Consider the following 16,589-nt stretch of genomic DNA (forward strand, 5'->3'; position numbering starts at 1 on the left):
GGGCGGGGAAGGAGGCGGTGCAACCGGCAAGAGCGAATGAAATAGTCTTTTTCGCTGTCGGCAGCCAGGCTTCTGTTGGGTCCTAACGCCAAGGCAGTCTTCGTGGAGCCTGAGCGCCCTCTAGCTGCTGCCCAGCGCCAGCGACCCTACCCGTTCCTTCCAGGCCTGGCCTCTGAGAGCGGTCCCCCCACCCGAGGCTCATCCCTGGGCCCCCAAGGGGGAGGGCGCCCCCGTGAGCCTCTGCTAGGTCAGGGCTCTCAGCCCAGCTGTGTCGCTGAGAGGCAGGCTAACCCACGCGTGTCACCCAGGTTCTGAGCCTATTTTTACCAGTCTGTAAATGGGGGTGATCAGTAAAAGCCGCCCTGTGGCCTCGCTTCTTCTGATGCTCAGATGAGCTTGTTCATTGTTTTTCTTTTTTGCCATAGTGTTTCCTAAACTGTAGGGTGTTGTCCTGGTTTAAGGGATTCTTCATCATGGCTCTTTCTCAGCTCTGGTCCTACTTCCTCACATCCAGGACGTGGAAATGGAAGCTGATTTAAGTGAATTTTCTTCAAGGCCTTAACAAGTCACCAACAATGGAGCAAACGCCTGGGTTTTGCCCTCCGGATTCTTTCTGATCAATGCGCACCTTCGTCCAAGTGCCGGGTCTGCACCTGCTGGCACCAACGGCTAGGGCTCCGTGGACCCCAGCGCTTCCACTGCCACCCACCCTCCCCTCACCCCCCACTCAATAACTGGTCCCAGTCTCAGCCGCCATGGACTCCGGGCTGCAGTCTGGGCAGAGGCTCTTTCTCCTCTCATGCCTGGGCCTTTGGCATAGCCTCAGGCAGAGGAAGGAAACGCTGGGCAGCACCACACCCATCACTCTGGGCCTGACTCACTGAGGCTTTGGGGGCAAGCCAGGCATCTGTAAGGGATGGAAGACAGGGCCGTCCCCAGCCCACTCTCTTCTATTAGTGGGGGCCGGCGGGGGGCAGACCCCACGCATTTGCTCTCTTGCTCAGTGGCACCAAGCAGCTGCTGGGGTGAGAGACCTGGGTCTGCCTCTTGACCAGCTGAACCTCAAGCAATTCCACTTGACTTCTGGGTCACATTTCTTAATGGGAATATAGCAACACAGAGCACAGCGGTGTGGTTGGAGGCATGGGTGCTGGACTCGAATGATCGGGTTTCCCAGACTTTTGTCCTTCTGTCGTTAGTACAGTGGGACTTGGCACATTTTTTTTTTTTTAGATTTAGTTATTTGAAAGGCAGAGTTAGAGACAGAGGCAGAGAGGGGTCGTCCAACGGCTAGAGCTGAGCTGATCTAAAGCCAGGAGCTTCTTCCAGGTCTCCCACACAGGTGCAGGAGCCCAAGCGCTTGGGCATCCTCTACAGCTTTCCCAGGCCATAGCAAAGAGCAGGATAGGAAGTGGAGCAGCCAGGACACAAACTGGTGCCCATATAGGTTACTGGCACTGCAGGCCATGGCTTTACCTGCTATGCCACAGCTCCAGCCCCAACATTTCTTTCATTATTCAGACGTGTAGCCAGTGTCTGGTGCTTCCTGGGTCAACTAATGGCCACTGGGACGGCCTGGCTTCGGGCTGTGTCGTGAGATCTTGAACACAACTGTACTTCCTGTGCGTGTCCTTGGGGGGCTCAGCTGTCATCCTCACAGCAGGGACAGTATGTCCTTTGTGAGTTCCAAGGTACTGTCAGAATGTTGGGTTGCTTACTCCTGTTGGTCCCCAAAGCCTAAGAGCACGATCAGCTGGGAGGCTGCTGGGGACCTTCCAGGGTGGCACTGAGTGGTGAGCACTCACTGAAGTGGAGAGAATTCCTAGAAAGAGTGGAGCTACAGCCGTGAGCACAGACTCCGCCCTAACACCATTCCCTGCTCTCATTCGAGTCCCTCATTTCCTCCTGAAAGTCTTTCTCAGGCTCATGGAAGAATGGGCGACTTCCTGTGCCTCCCCCAAGCCCCACCATGCCTTTCATTCTAGACCAACTTCTACTGGTCGATGGTTTATGGAAGGATTTCCAAAAGTTCAGGGAAAGTAGAGTTAAAAGATAAGCTTGTGAGGGCCGGCGCCATGGCTCTTCCACCTGTGGCGCCGGCATCCCACATGGGTGCTGGGTTCTAGTCCTGGTTGCTCCTCTTCCAGTCCAGCTCTCTGCTGTGGCCTGGGAAGGCAGTGGAGGATGGCCCAAGTGCTTGGGCCCTGCACCTGCATGGGAGACCAGGAGAAGCACCTGGCTCCTGGCTTCGGATCGGCACAGCGCCGGCCGTGGCGGCCATTTGGGGGATGAACCAACGGAAGGAAGACCTCTCTCTCTCTCTCTCTCTCCTCTCACTAACTCTGCCTGTCAAAAAAAAAAAAAAAAGATAAGCTTGTGTTGTACAAAACTGAAACCCATGCATGTGAGTGGTCTTGCTCGTGGAAAATGAGAACACTGGGCGTGGATTTCAAAACTTTTTGCACCAAAATAAACTTTTAATTCCAGTTTTTCCTGAACTTTTTTAAAATAAGATTTATTTGACAGGCAGAGTGAAATAGAGATCTTCCATCCTCCATTCACTCCCCAGATGGCTGCAGGTTCTGGCTGAAACTGCCACTCCATCTGGGTCTCCCAAACGCATGGCAGGGGCCCGAGCACTTGGGCCATCTTCACTGCTACACCAGGCGCGTTAGCGGGGAGTCAGATTGGAAGCGGAGCAGTCAGGACTCAATCCGGGGCTCTGACTCAGGGTGCCTGCGGTAGCTTAACCCGCCATGCCGATGCGCCAGCCCCTTCCTTGGGCTCTCTGAAATGCCCTTGTTGGTGCATGTAAGGAGCCCAGGCGTAGTGTCGGGAGGGTGGGAAATACTATGGCCATCCGCATGACACACCTGCATCACTTGGTGCGAACAGAAGCCTCCTTGGCTCGAGGACACGGAGCAGGTGACCAATGTAATCCCCACAGTCTCCAGCCAAGTATTTAACACAGGCGCGGGCTGCTGGGAATACTTATTTATTTCGTCTATTTAACACCAAAATCTGCCAAAAACAAAACGAAAACCTCTAAACACAAGGTAAGGAAATTCGAACATTAACATTCTTCAATTTTGTGTAAGCTCTGCAGTACGGAAAATATACAAACTTCAAACAGCTGCAAAAATAGTGTCTTTGGGAGAAAATAGAGTTTCTACATTGGTACAAGAAAAATAGGCATTTTCCTAATCCAACCCAGCCCTGGGGTAGGCGGAGGGGAAGAAGACCAGTTCTCCCCGTGCCCACCGCCCGCCCGGAGCTGGGCTGGGCTGGGCTGGGCTAAGACAATCTTTAGTCAGGGTGAGAGCGAGATGAGAATGCCCCGTGGGAAACACCTGCTTCCCTCTCCAGCAGCTGCACTGGAAGTGTCAGGCCCCGCAGGGCAGCTTTGGTCAACCCCTCCAACAAGAGGGAGGCCTGGGGAGGGGGCCTCTGCCTTCTGCCCTCCTCACCCGTGTCTGGGAAGCGGGAAGAGGGAGGAGGCGTATGGCATCTCCTCTCCTTTGGTGGCGGCCGCTGGCTCCGTGACAAGGACGGGGGTCGCCGCTACAGTCGTCTGGACGCACACCCAGAGTGGGGGGGGACGCGAGGCCTTCTGGGGGAGTTTTCTGCCAAGTGAGAGAAGTGGCAGGTACACAGGTGTGAGTCGTGAGCTGCCGGGCCACTAGTGGAGAAGGCAGGTTCCCTCACCTGAGGAGGGCCGGTGTCCACCTGAGGGAGGACCCGGGGCTTTGACACAAGAAACGAAAGTGCTCAAAGGCCGAGAGGGCGGCCCCCCCACCATGGGGCCAGGGGAGCGCAGGAGGGGCCTGCCACCAAGGCACTGGTCTCCGCGGTAAAGTGAGTGGTGGTGCCCTCAGACCACCAGGGAGCTTTGGAACAGCACGGGGTCTTCAGATGGTGGGGTGCGCTGCCATGGCTCAAATGGCAGGGGCGAGGCCTCTGGCTCCTTCCGGGGCGGCGCCCTGGGAGACCCTGGGCTGGAGGGGCAGTTGCGGAAGATGAAGCCCATGCCGGGGAAGAGGGGCTTCATCAAGCTGACGGGGCAGAAGGCAGAGCCGGTCGGGTTGAAGTGGACTTTGTTCTTGTCCGGACAGGAAGTCAGGAAGGCCAGGTCAGGCCCCGGGGACCTGCAGAGCAGAGAGAGACACGGCCGGTGAGAGAAGTGAGCTACGTGGCCGTGGCCAGGCAGCAGGGGAGCCTGAACGGGAGCGGGATCCGGCCCCAAACCCAAAAGGTTCAGTCCCCAAGCCCTTCGGCTCTTCAGGGTTCATGGCTATGCAACAGGAAATACTCTGCAGCCAGAGAGGATGGGGCCACACAGGGAGGGCTTCCCAGCTCTGACTGTAGAGGAGCCCGGGACTCTCCATTGGAGCGGGCAGGGCGCGGGGCAGACCACTAGCCTGCAGGCAGACGTCCGGGCGGTGACTTCCTAAGATGGTGGCCTAAAGCGGGCTTCTCAGCCTTAGCACCGCGGACATCCTGCGCTGGGGTGGGGGCTCACACCTCCCAGGTAAGCCGGGTACTGTGCTCACTTCTCCCCTTGTGAGGGTCATCAGCCCTGGCCTCCGCATCGTTTGGGGGGGATGGGCGATGACGTCAGGGGTCCCTGAGTAGACTCTGATGAAACAAGAGAGGGCCTGGCTGTGCCTAGAGGGTGGGATCACCCTGAGAAGCCGCTGCCTGGTGAATCCGAAGGGAGACGACAGATGTGTACGAAGATGAGGAGGCTCTGTCACTCACGGTTCCTAATGGTTACCTTGACCTTTGAACTTTCTAAAACATTATTATTTGAAAGGCAGAAAGAAAAACCAAGAGACAGAGAAAGATCTTCTGTTCACTGCTCATCTCCAGTTGTCACAATATCCAGGGGTGGGCAAGTCCAAGACCAGGAGTCAGGACGCCACTGCGGGTCTCTATGGGCGGCAGGGACCAAAGTGCCTCCTGGGGTGCACACCGGCAGGAAGCTGGAATTGGAAGTGGAGCTGGGGCTGAGACCCAGGCACTTTGATACAGAATGTGGGTGTCCCAAGTGGCATTTTTACCACTGCGCCAAAAGTCCACCCCCTTTTTTACTTTTTTATTGAAGTATGACATAAACACAGAAAAGTGCACGCAGTATACAGGCTGATCACTCTCCTTTTTAATTCTAGATTCTAATAATTCCAAGGCCCAGGAAAAAGAGTAAGAGGTGAGGAGAGGGCAAAGGCCTGGCCCAGAGCGAGAAGTGGGGCAGGGACAGGCCGGCCCCAACGCTCACGTAGGGTGTGTGAGAAGGAGACCAAGCAACACTCCAGGTGCTCTGAGGGGGAACAGCAGCTAGGAAGGGGACAGTGTGGCACAAGTCCCTCAGACAAAAGAACCCCCCAACTTAAAGCTGAGCAAGAGACCCCAAGGAGCTGTGGAGTGCCAGCCCCAGGACAGCTCCTCCCTCCGGCTAACCAAGGCAGGAAGGCAGAGCAGCGGCTGCGCAGGCTTTCCCGCCATCACCAGTCTGCAAAGGGATCGAGGGCAGCCACATCCCAGTGTCCACCAGCAGCTCCGGGTTGTCCTGGCCTGGCCACCACGCGGGTCGAGGGAGGGTCCAGGAGCCTGGAGCCCGTGTAAGCTACTGGGTCAGGACCCGGGGGCCTGAAGGGAGAGCAGGCAACAGTGACGACAGCGACAAAACCCCTGGTGGCAATGGTTTCCTCAGCTCCTACCCCGAGTCACATCCTCTCCCTGACTCGGGACGCGGATGGCCCGCAGTGCCGGCCACCCGGCCCTGGCGAAGTCTGCGCGCACGCCATGACTGACGTCCTGAGTGCCGCGGAGACCACGGCTTCCAGGGGGAACGTGCCCCGGCAGGAGCTCAGTGGGGCCAGGCGGAATGAGCTCCCCGGCACCTGCCCAGGGAGGCTGTGTGGGCGAGGACTGGCTCTCCCTTCTCTGCTAATGCTCAGAACTATAAAGACAGCAGCAGAAGGATGGCCTCCGAATCAGCCAGTCTGGTTTGGGAATATTCCATAGCCTTTCCTTGCAAGGACTGGAAATTTCTGTTGGGGAGTTCATGAGACTTGGAGCAGCACAGCCACAGGGTGAAGACTTGACTCAGAGGCAACCCCCATTCCTCGCTCTCTGAAGGTGGAAAAAAAATGACAGAAACAAAGGGCTTAGGTTTCAGATCTCTTCCCTTTCCAGTTCCCGCTGTTGGTGGCTGGCGTGTGGGCAGAGAGCAGGTTTCTATGGAGATAACGATAAGCACAGATTTGAGCACTCAGAGTAGGTAATGTCAACAAGTTTGATCACAGAGAAGCTGCGATACTGGCGATCCAGCGCGGAAGCACCTCCAGGACCCGAAGAGTGAAGACTGCAGAAGGGCTGTGGGGGGTGACTGCGCCGGGGCTCGCCCCCCGCCCTGTCCGTACGCGGTACTCACGTGGCCTCTTCAAACACACGCACTCTCTCGCAGCCTTCCGGGGGCTCCCGTTTGAAGACATAGCTGTGATTGGGCCGAGGGGAGGCGGCGAAGGCGAGGACTGGAGACGGGCTGCCATCTTCAAGGAAGGCTGGGCGGCCTGGAGAGGAAGCTGCAAGCAGAGCCAGGCCTGAGTCCCAGGAGATAGGGTGTGTGTGTGTGCATGGATGTGTGTGCAGGTGTGTGTATGGGTATGTGTATATATATGTGTGTGTGCAGGTGTGTGTACGGGTGTGTGTATATATGTGTGCAGGTGTGTATGGGTGTGTGTGCAGGTGTGTGTATGGGTGTGTGTGTGCATACGTATGGCTCCACTCTTCTGTGCTGGCCTTAGGGGTAGAGGGGTGAGGCTAGGAGACCCCGGATGAGGAAGGAGGCAGCAGTGGTGCTGACCCGGCTCGTCTGTTTTATGATCTACCTCAGGAAAGCTCTGAAGAGCTTTTAAAAGGCCCACATGTAACAGAATAAAAACCCACGGTAGAATTCACAGGAAAAGAAGGTCTCCGAGCAATCCTACATTCCCAGGAGGTGGACAGGATTCCAAATCCCAGACTTCAAGGAACGCTCACTGCCCTCTCTCTCTGCCTGCTTCCAAGGCCACAGCGCCCCGCCTGCGGCACCTTCCTCTCCACAGCCCCGAGAGCCTCGCCCTTCCCGGAAGAGCGCTCAGCCTGACTCAGAAGCACGCCTTACTCAGCCCCACCTGGAGGCCGACATTCCTCTCACCTTCCCCACTGCCAACACTCGGCCGAGGTTGCAAATATTGACTTTCTCTGCATTTCACTCACACTCGCTCCCTCCTACCCTCGATCTCTCTGCCTGTGTGTTTTGTTAGATCATGTCACGGGGTTGCCGTGCCAATCAAATCAGACGCAGCAGGCTACATGCTTGCTACCCTAGGGATGGAAACCAGGTGGCAGGCATACTTCCCAGTCCTCTGGGTGAAGCAGCCAGGGCAGGGACAGAGCGGAGACCGGGAGTCAGGAAGTCTGGGCTCTGGTCTGGGTCAGGCTGCGTGATCCTGGACAAGGCACTGCACTGCCTGATTTTCTATCCATGGTAACCACGTGCAAGACCACTGCTGGTCACGGCTGGGTGGACACCTGCACCTCAGGGACGTGCTGGCTTCCACGGCAACCTCCGGAGCAACCCCAGCCATGCGATGGGAGGGCAGGGGCTGCTTCTCTGGGCTCCAGGGAGGATTAGGTAAGAGTCCAGGTGCAGAAACTTTTATGGACCAGAACATGACGGACAGGGCCGCCGTTACTGTCGGTATGGTGTGCAGCATGAAGATGATCCGGAGAGGGATTCTGGTTGGGAAAAACGACTCTCGCAACGATGCCCCTTCCGTACCCAGAGTCGGCCCCGCTGCCTCTGCCTCCGCAGCTTACCCTTGTCGCTGGGCATGGATGCCAGCTCCTCCATGGCACCCCGGTGGTCCTCACGGCTGGCTCGGCCAGAAGGCTGGGGGGATGCCAGGGGCATGGAGGGAGAGCTGGCAAGGTTGCCCGGCTCCAGCAGGGGGAGGGGATGATCACAGCTGCCATTCTGGGGAGGAGCTGGGGCCCGATGCCCATCGGGGACTTCAAGGATCTGACAGGGAAGAGAGGGGGAAACACTCTGAGCCCTGGGTCTTTCCAGGTGTGTAGCACTGCGGTGACCCTGGGGGACCCCCCTTGCAGGGGACGCCTCATGCCCCATGACACACACTGACAACAGAACACCGTGTCCTCACACCATTTCTGCCCCCGCCTCCTCGCGCCTTTCCCTTGGAGCACGGGCAGACCCCTATAAGCTCCTTTGTGTGGATGGATCAATGGGTCACCTGCTCCCCTCACTGCACCCCTACTCTGGCCAGGCCGTCAGTATCACAAGGGCAGGGCCTTCTGAGTGCTGGGCTCCAAGAGTACAAAGAGGAATGGGCTATGGGAGCAGGCACGGTAGGCCAGGCACCCGGACACGGTGCGGGTTGTGAACCATCATTGGCAGGCACGCCATGACCCTGTACTCAACCCCCTCCCTCCTGTTTTCCAGCATTCACGAGCATGTGTTTGGATGCAAATCAAATCCTGCCTATACCCAAATGCAAATGAAGCCCAGCTGGCAACGGTAAACTGAGGCATGTGCAGCTCCCAGCCGTGCTGGGTCTGAGACTGCCTGGGAGGGGAGTGTGGAGTAGGCTGCACGGGACAGCTGGCCGTGAAGGCTGAATGGCCATCAGCAGGCGGAGCCGGAGGGAGGGCAGCAGGACGAGGCACAGGTGGGCACCGAGTGTGTGTGCAACAGTTTGGCTCAAGAACGACGCTGGGTCCACTCCTGCCAGCTGGGCTGGTCGGTCCTTCCTGCCACTGCTCGCCTGGTCTCTTGCTGCATTGTCACTAGCAAGGTTTCCCTGGCTGTACGCTGTGCCCCAACCGCTGTCCCTGTGGGTCAGTCCACTCGGGACTGAGAAGCTCACCCGTGCCCCTTTTGCAGGCTGCTGTGGTGTTACACAGAGCCACGGCCCCTGTGGGCCCTCTGTCCGCGCCCAGGCCCGGCTGCCTGTCGCTGCCTCCAGGGCTCGGCCGCCACTCACCCTCAGCAGCTCCTCTTCCCCCTGCTCCTTCACAAACACCTCCTCCAGCTCTTGGTTAAGCCCTTCCAGGCTCCTGTGCAGGCAAGGGCTGAGTCTCAGGACGGGGGTCCCTGAGGGGAAGCTGGGAGGGGACGCCTGAGGAGGAAGCAAATGAAGCCGTCACCAAGGCCCGCTGAGTCTCACGGAGCTGTGGGTTCTGACCAGGGGCTCGTGGTCACGTCTCACAGCAGGACCAAGTGAGTAGAGGAGGAGCCGGGGACAGTTACAGGTTGCCCGGGGTCCACTTGCTGTTCATGGCTCTATGGGAGGTGTACCTTGTGCTCTCACAGCCTCAGCTGCACGGGGCGGCAGGGGTGGAGGACGGAGACGTTCAGAGCAGTGAGGAGCCAATGCCATGTCATTCGCTAAGTCCCAGTGTGGATGAAAACCTCGCCTGGTCCCCACTCGGTCACAAGGGATACGACAGAGTAGGGCTCAGTACCTGTGAGACCATGAAGGACTCTGCCCCCCAGGGGAGGCCTCCATGGAAGGAGACAGAGGGGAGCGGGCTGGGGGGACGTACCCTCAGTGCTCCCCGCACAGCGTGGTCCCCTGGAAGCGGGGACCCTCGCTCCTTCTCTTTCCCGCTCCGGCTCAGCTTCGTCCTCTGCAGCTGCTGCTTCAGCTTGGTGATCTGGCAGCCCGGGGGAGGGAGGGAGAGACAGCTGGAGCAAAGCAAAGGTGCACTGGGCCCCCTCCCCAGCCCATGAAGATACAAAATACGAAAGATTAACTTGCATCTTTCAGAACAGCTCTGTGGGGCCTCGTGTCCTGGCACAGTGGGTTAAGCTGCTGCCTGCAATGCTAGCATCCCATAGGGGCACCAGTTCGAGTCCTGGCTTGGCTGCTCCACTACCCACCCAGCTCCTTGCTAATGAGCTGGGAGAGCAGCAGAAGATGGCCCAAGTACTTGGGCCCCTATACCCATGGAGGAGACCTGGAGGAAGCAGGTGCACTCCCCCAAATGGCCACAATGGCTGGAGCTGTGCCATGCCAAGCCAGGAGTCCAAAGCTTCCTTCGGGTCTCACTCTCTCTATATATAACTAACTTTGCCTTTCAAATAAATAAAAAAACCTTAAACAATAACAGCAGCTCGGTGGATTAGGAAAAGTGATGATGGGTTCCAGGGAGAGCAGGATACCTCCCAACTGGGCTGTCCAATTTCTCTGAATCGCCTGCCACGTATTGCATGGACAGGCCCATTCCCCTGAATTGAAAACACGCAACCCTAAAAGCGTTCTGTGCTGCGGATTCCAAAGGCCTGGGCCACTGCCCTGCTGACAGCGTGGGAAGACAGTGCTGCCGAACGCTGTGGGCGCGCCCCTCTTCTACAAGGCTCCGAGCCAGAGAGCACGGAAACGCTTCCCCCGCTTCAAACCAGATGACGCTCAGCAAGGAGAGGCTCTCGAGAAGGGAGACCGGATTCCAGCCTGACACTCACATCCGGGAACAACTGCAGCCGCCTGCTGCCCCCACGCTATCGGTAATTCTGGCCCCTCCTGCGGGATGCTTGTGGAGTTAAATCTGAGGTCTGCTGCCCACAGCAGTAAACTGGATGGCCACGGCCGAGGAGCACGGTGTTGAGCCCCGCTGTGGGGGAGAGGGGGCCAGGGCAAAGTGTCTGGAAACGCATAATTACTTTTCTTTTCTTTAAAACTCAGGCTGAAGAGTGCAAGTGGCGAAGGAGTTGTGGACTCTTCATTCCCGAGAGCTCGCGCCCTGCTGCCTTTGGGCTCCTTCTCTGAACTGCCTGTCTGGATCTAGCCTTGAAGTAAAGCGAGAACAAGGGTGGCTCCAATCCTGAGTGTGGCTGCTGGGAAAGGCTGAGTGGGGGCCGGGGCCCAGAACTGTGCGGCACCTCAGAGCGGACACAGGGCCCGGCCCTGAGAGAGAGAAGGGGCAGCGGCCCTAGCCGGGGTCCGAGGGCCAGGTACCTCTTTTCGGTGGTCTGTGCTGCCCCAGGACGCTGAGCGCTTGTGCGTGCAGGAGCTGGCCCGCTCACCCTCGAGCTCTTGCCAGGACAGCGGGGTCTGCAGGGAGAGCAGCACAGTGAGACAGCAGCTTCTCCAGCAGCTGGGAAGCTGACATGGTTTCTCAGGAAGGGCTGGCGGCCCCTCCCTCCACCCGCCCACCTCCTTCACACACACCCTCAGCCAGTTCTCTCCACCTGCTCCGCCTCCTTCCCCTGCCCCCAGTCTCCAGGATCCCTGCTCTGATGGGCCCAGTGGGCCAGCCTCCCTTTGCCCTTGTGTGGCTTCTGCACAGGTATCATGCCCGCTTGTTCCCGGGCCTTCCCCGCGGTGAGGACAAGCGCTGCCCTTCAGATCCCAATCACCTCCAAAAGAGCGCGTGCTCAGGAAGTCGCTGGGGTGCCCGACCTCTCACCCTCTGCGAGGATGCGCCCAGCACAGCCCAGGCTTCCTGGCAGCCTGGGGAAAGCCAGCTACCAGACCAGACAGGGTCACATTCAGGCCCCCAACCGAAGCAGGGGACCCCTGTGCAGTGCGAGGCCTCCTGCTGGCTCCTGGAGTTTTCCCTGCGTGCATGCATGCACACAAAAAGTTGGGAGGCCCAAAGTCCTCCAGGAGGGAGGAGACCTGAACCGAGCCATGACCCTTGGCCGTGTCATCCCTCCTCTCCTGGGATCCACCCTGCCCTTGAGAGAAAGGGCTCTCACCTGCCACCTCCCTTCCCTGCTGCCTGGGACACGGAAGGCCCAGGATGGAGGCCGGGGGTGTTAAAGAACCACTTCCCGAGTCCCCACCCAAAGGAAGCCACTGTTGGCGCCAAGTGGGAGGTCTGGCTCCCTCCCCGGCATCAATGTCCCTGCTTCCACCCCGGGGAGGGGCCTGAGGAGGAAGGCGCCAGTGCAACCAGCTCCTCTCTAGGTTCTGTGCGTAGCTGCCTGGGACTCATCTCCTGCAAGAGCTCTGCCGGCCTCCCTCTGCGAGGGCACCGTAAACAGAACAGGGGACGAGGAGGAAGCACAGCCACTCGCCACCCAGCAGCTGCTGGGGAGCTCGAGGAGGCTGCGGGAGCAGACTGCCGCGTGCGACAGCTGCGGCCGAGAGGGCCGCCGGGGAGCCGGCCTCCTGGCTCTGCTTGCTGCCAGCCGCCCCCACCGGCACCTTTCCTAGGCTGCAGGACAGCCAAGGCGAGACAACTGCCCCAGCTTCCTGTCCTGTACTAGCGCCACAAGGCACAGCATCCAGGACCCACTGCCCCACAGCTGCCTCCTTAAGGACAGGGCAGACAGCACAAGCCTCAGGCCCCCATCTTGGGCATATACCCCAAGCACTCGGGCCGAAACTGGCTCCGATGGCGTGCGGAAACCCAGTGGCCGGGCGACTCCCAAACGGCCGTGTCTCTTTAAATCAGGGGGTTCTGAGAGCCGGTCCTGAAAAGGGAGAAGGCCTTTCTATCCCACAGCCACCCTGACCCAGCGACACATGAGCGTCCTCCCTTCCCAAGGCCCAGTGCCAGCCCCATGGGATCCCACTCTGCTTTAGGTGGTGTCCCTGGGAAGGGGGCAGAGGTCAGGCAGGAGGGATGGCAGAAGCAAAGGTGACGATGCCCGTTTTCGCTCCCCCGGGAAGACGCTGTGCTCGGTCACATGGTCCTACGGAAAGTCCTGCGACTCCTCGAACAGCTCCCTCTCTCTGGGCTATGAGAGAGGGTGGGGAGAGAGCTGCAGGCTGGCACGGGTGTTCAGCAAGGGTATGAGAATCATGGCTGCTAGGCCGCTCCCCTGCTCAGTCCATTTTACCCCCCGGGGCTCTGATCTTGACATCAGATACCAACTGTTGCTTCCTGTGTGTCAGATGCACTCCCGAGGCCACCTCTCACTGTCTGGGCACAGAACCACCGTCCTGCCCTTCAGCCCTGGGCTCGCCATGCTCAGCTCTCTGTCCCACCCAGGGAAACCCATCCCCACCGCCTTTCTCTTACTCGAAGCCTGCTCTCCCCATCCGAGACGGCCTCGTGGGAACTGCTCTTTCCTAACTTGTGTGTCCTGGGCTGGTGGCTCCCTCGCTCTGGCTCCTCAGTGCAGACAGGCCCAGGTCTACACCATTCCTGCATCTGGTAATCAATCACTGACGACCTACTGTGTGCCAGCCACGGTTCCAGGCATCCACTGGATTTATGTTCTAAGTAGGGACACTGATTAGACAGTGTTAAGTGCTAAGGAGAAAAATACAGCAAAGAAAGGGGGTAGGAATGGTGGCCAAGGGGGCAGGACTTGAAATGCCAGGGAACTCTCTGAACACAAGGAAACATCTGACTCCAGACATGAAGGAGGTGAAGGAGCAGCCCTGTGCAGAGCTGGGCGAGTGACCCAGCAGAGGGAGGAACAGCAGTGCCAAGGCCCTGGGCTGGCGCAAGCCTCGTGTGTTTGAGAATGAGGAGCCCAGTGTGGCTGCGGCAGAGCGGGTCGGCGCTGAGCCATGGGAGAGGTCAGCGGGTGTGACAGCTGGAAAACATCCCCCACAGAGATGTCAGGAACCTACAGGCGTTACCTGATATGGTCAGTTTTTGTGGCCGTGACTAAGTTAAGGCTCTCAAGATGTGAAAACTATCCTGGGTTTTCAGGCAGGTCCTAGGTGCCCTCTACAGCTGTCCTTATGAGAGAGGCAGTGGGAAATTACACACACAGAAGAGGATAAGGCAGTGTGATGTGGAGGCAGCAGTAACAGTGATGTGGCCACAAGCCAAGGAATGCCGGCAGCCACCAGAAGCTGGGTGAGGCTAGGGATGGACTCTCCCTGGGCCTCTGAGGGAGCCTGGCCCTGCCAACAGCCTGATCTCAGTGCACTGCAACTCATCTTCGACTTCTGTTCTCCAGAACCACAAGAAAATGAAGCTCTGTCGTTTTAAGCCATGCCACCAGGTTTGAGGCGATTTGTTAAAGCAGCCTCAGGAACCTAACATGGTCGATTCTGCTGTTGAAGCCGTTCACGTGCTACATGCTGGTGTTGAGTATTTTTTTATTTTAAGATTTAGTTATTATTTGAAAGGCAGTTTCCGAGGCAGAGAAAGGTCTTCTATCTGCTAGTTCATCCCCCAAATGGCCACAAAGGCCAGAGCTAGGCTTATCCGAAGCCAGGAGCTTCTTCCAGGTCTCCCACACAGATGAAGGGGCCCAAGGACTTAGGCCACCTTCTGCTGCTTCCCCAGGCCATAGCTGAGAGCTGAATCGGAAGTGAAGCAGCCAGGACTCAAACCAGTGCCCATACAGGATGCCAGCATTGCAGGCAGTGGCTTTACCCGCTATGTCAAAGCGCTGGCCCCAGGGTTAAGTATTCTTAAGGCAGGTGTGCACCTAAGTATGGACTTCAGCCTCACAACCAAAACCAAACTGGCTGCATCAAGAGTGAGGACTGGGGCAGGCACTGTGGCACAGCAGGTTAAGCCGCTGCTGGAGACACCCTCATCCTATACTGGAGTGCTTGGTTTAAGTCCTGGCTACTCTACTTTCGATCCGGCTTCCTGCTGGATCCTGTGCCTGGGAAAGCAGCAGCAGATGACCCAACTGCTTGAGTCCACGAGGGAGACCCAGATGAAGCTCCTGGCTTTGGCCTGGTCTAGCTGTGGCTATTGTGGGCATTTGGGGAGTGAACCAGAAGATCTCTCTCCCTCTCTTTCCCTCTCTCTCTCCCCTTCTGACAACATAACTCTGCCTTTCAAAAAACAAAGGGAACACGCTGTCCTTATTTCCAGTGCACCTGACGGGCCAGGCCAGGACCCTCCTCTCCTGAGTCTAATGGAGGAGGTCTAGTCCAAGGCCTGCTCAGAGCACAGGGAAGTCACGGGTGAGGAAGGCTGTCCTCTTGCCACAACAGGCGTCGGGCCACGCTGCCTGGCATCACTGAAGTAGGCATTTGAGCTGAGCCTTTGGAAGCAGGGCAAGGCTCAAGCCCAGCAGAGCAAACAGGCACGTCTGTCACGGGGACTCGCGCACTGGCACAGCCTTGCTTAACACCGGGCCCAGGGGAGCAGCTGGCGGGGGGTAGGGCTGCTTACTGACTCTGAATGGCAACAGCCAGCTGTGCAGATCCTCAGATTAGGCCAAACTAGATGTGCTCGGTCCCAGGAAGACCCCAGAGCGATGTGGGGAAGGACAACTGGGCACAGGCGTGGATGACAGAGTCCCAGAGAGCCACCAAACATAGCAGGGAGGGGGACTTGCAGCTGAAAACCCTGAACACCAGAAGCTCTTTCTCAGCCCTCAACCCAGCTAAGTTTCTACTTGGACTCCATGACTGGTGGCAGGAAGAGTCCGGGGCCCTGCTGTCCTCGGTGACCTCGCACCTGACTGACTCCACGAGCTAGTGTGGGCTGGGCCCCAGGAACATAACTCACGCTACACCTGTGCGGAAGCGAGAGCAGCATGGTGCGTGTCCCAGCCTCCACGGTCACCGGCTGCAGGCTGGGCTGAAATTCATCAGGGCATCAGTCCCTTAGGACTTTGCCAAACAAAAAAGGAAGGAAAAGGTTGAGAGCGAGCGAGCGACTGCCAGCACTGAGAACCCTGGCTGCAGGTGGCCCTACAGTGACTATGCAGCCCTCAGATTTTCCATCGTGGCCCCGATTCCAAATAATCGGTGCTGTCATCAGATAGCTGAACATATGCTGAACAACTGGCCGGCGCTGTGCCCAGGCCCCCACACCCACCAGGAAAATCATTTTTGGAGGGCCTGTGACGGTCGCGTTGTACTGGTGTCATCAGTGATGGTGTGAAGACAGAGAAAAGGAAGTCTGCCCAAAGCAGCAGGCCTGCTTGCACCTGTGGCCTTCCCAACTCTCCGTGAGAGGGCTAAAGGAAGGAAATATCCCAGCATAGAGACTGCAGAACAGAGGCTGGGGAGGAGGAGAACAGGGTGGGGCCGGGCAGGGCGGGTACCCAGGGTCCCCTCTGTCAGCAGGATGAGGGCAGCAGGGGAACTTTGTTCAAACAGTCATTCCAGCTGTGGTGAGACCACTTCCTCTGGCTAGACGACAGCAAGCAGACCCGACACCCTGCACACAAGAACAGAGCGGCGACTGCAGTCACCAGCACGTGCTGCTGCCGTCCGCCCTGGCCTGGGCCCACTCCGCTCTGGTTTACCAACTGACCTAGCGGGAGGGCGACTCGCTCAGACAGACCTGGGAAAATCCTAATCCGGCTCTCTGAGAGACAGGAAGCCTCTTCCAGAAGATGCCGGATTCTGCTCTGGGGCCTTCCTGGCAGTTCCTGGCTAGCTGCCCTGTGTCCACCTCCTGCTGGACCCACATTCTTCCTCGCACTCACCAGGCCGACCTCTGAGAACCTGGCCACCCCCTCCCACTGCTCCTCCGGCTTCACGAGACACTACGTCTCCACAGCGCTTCTTCCCAGTGACCACACATCCACGCCTCCGCCTCCATCCTAGAACAAACAGCTTCCCTAGTTAGAGCCACCCAAGCCCTCTTCCCTTGTCCCAGATTCTGGGCCGCCTACTGTCCAGGGCAGACTGTCAGTTGCC

The 16,589-nt window shown here is 58.2% G+C and overlaps 1 protein-coding gene across 1 annotated transcript in view; it reads right to left on the bottom strand.

Annotated features, from left to right (window-relative positions):
* Window positions 1-2,502: 2,502 nt before the first annotated feature.
* The window catches only part of FAM117A (family with sequence similarity 117 member A), a 49,379-nt gene continuing 35,292 nt past the window's right edge, over window positions 2,503-16,589 (bottom strand). Inside the window, exons 3-8 of the mRNA XM_062175517.1 lie at window positions 11,022-11,117; window positions 9,610-9,720; window positions 9,048-9,182; window positions 7,864-8,065; window positions 6,434-6,584; window positions 2,503-4,145 (exon numbers count right to left, since the gene is read on the bottom strand). Of these exons, the coding sequence (XP_062031501.1) occupies window positions 3,872-4,145; window positions 6,434-6,584; window positions 7,864-8,065; window positions 9,048-9,182; window positions 9,610-9,720; window positions 11,022-11,117 (969 nt within the window). The 3' untranslated portion in view covers window positions 2,503-3,871. The remainder of the gene's footprint in view (window positions 4,146-6,433; window positions 6,585-7,863; window positions 8,066-9,047; window positions 9,183-9,609; window positions 9,721-11,021; window positions 11,118-16,589) is intronic.

The sequence above is a fragment of the Lepus europaeus genome, chromosome 18 (genome assembly GCF_033115175.1).
Source record: "Lepus europaeus isolate LE1 chromosome 18, mLepTim1.pri, whole genome shotgun sequence".
Classification (NCBI taxonomy): Eukaryota; Metazoa; Chordata; class Mammalia; order Lagomorpha; family Leporidae; genus Lepus; species Lepus europaeus.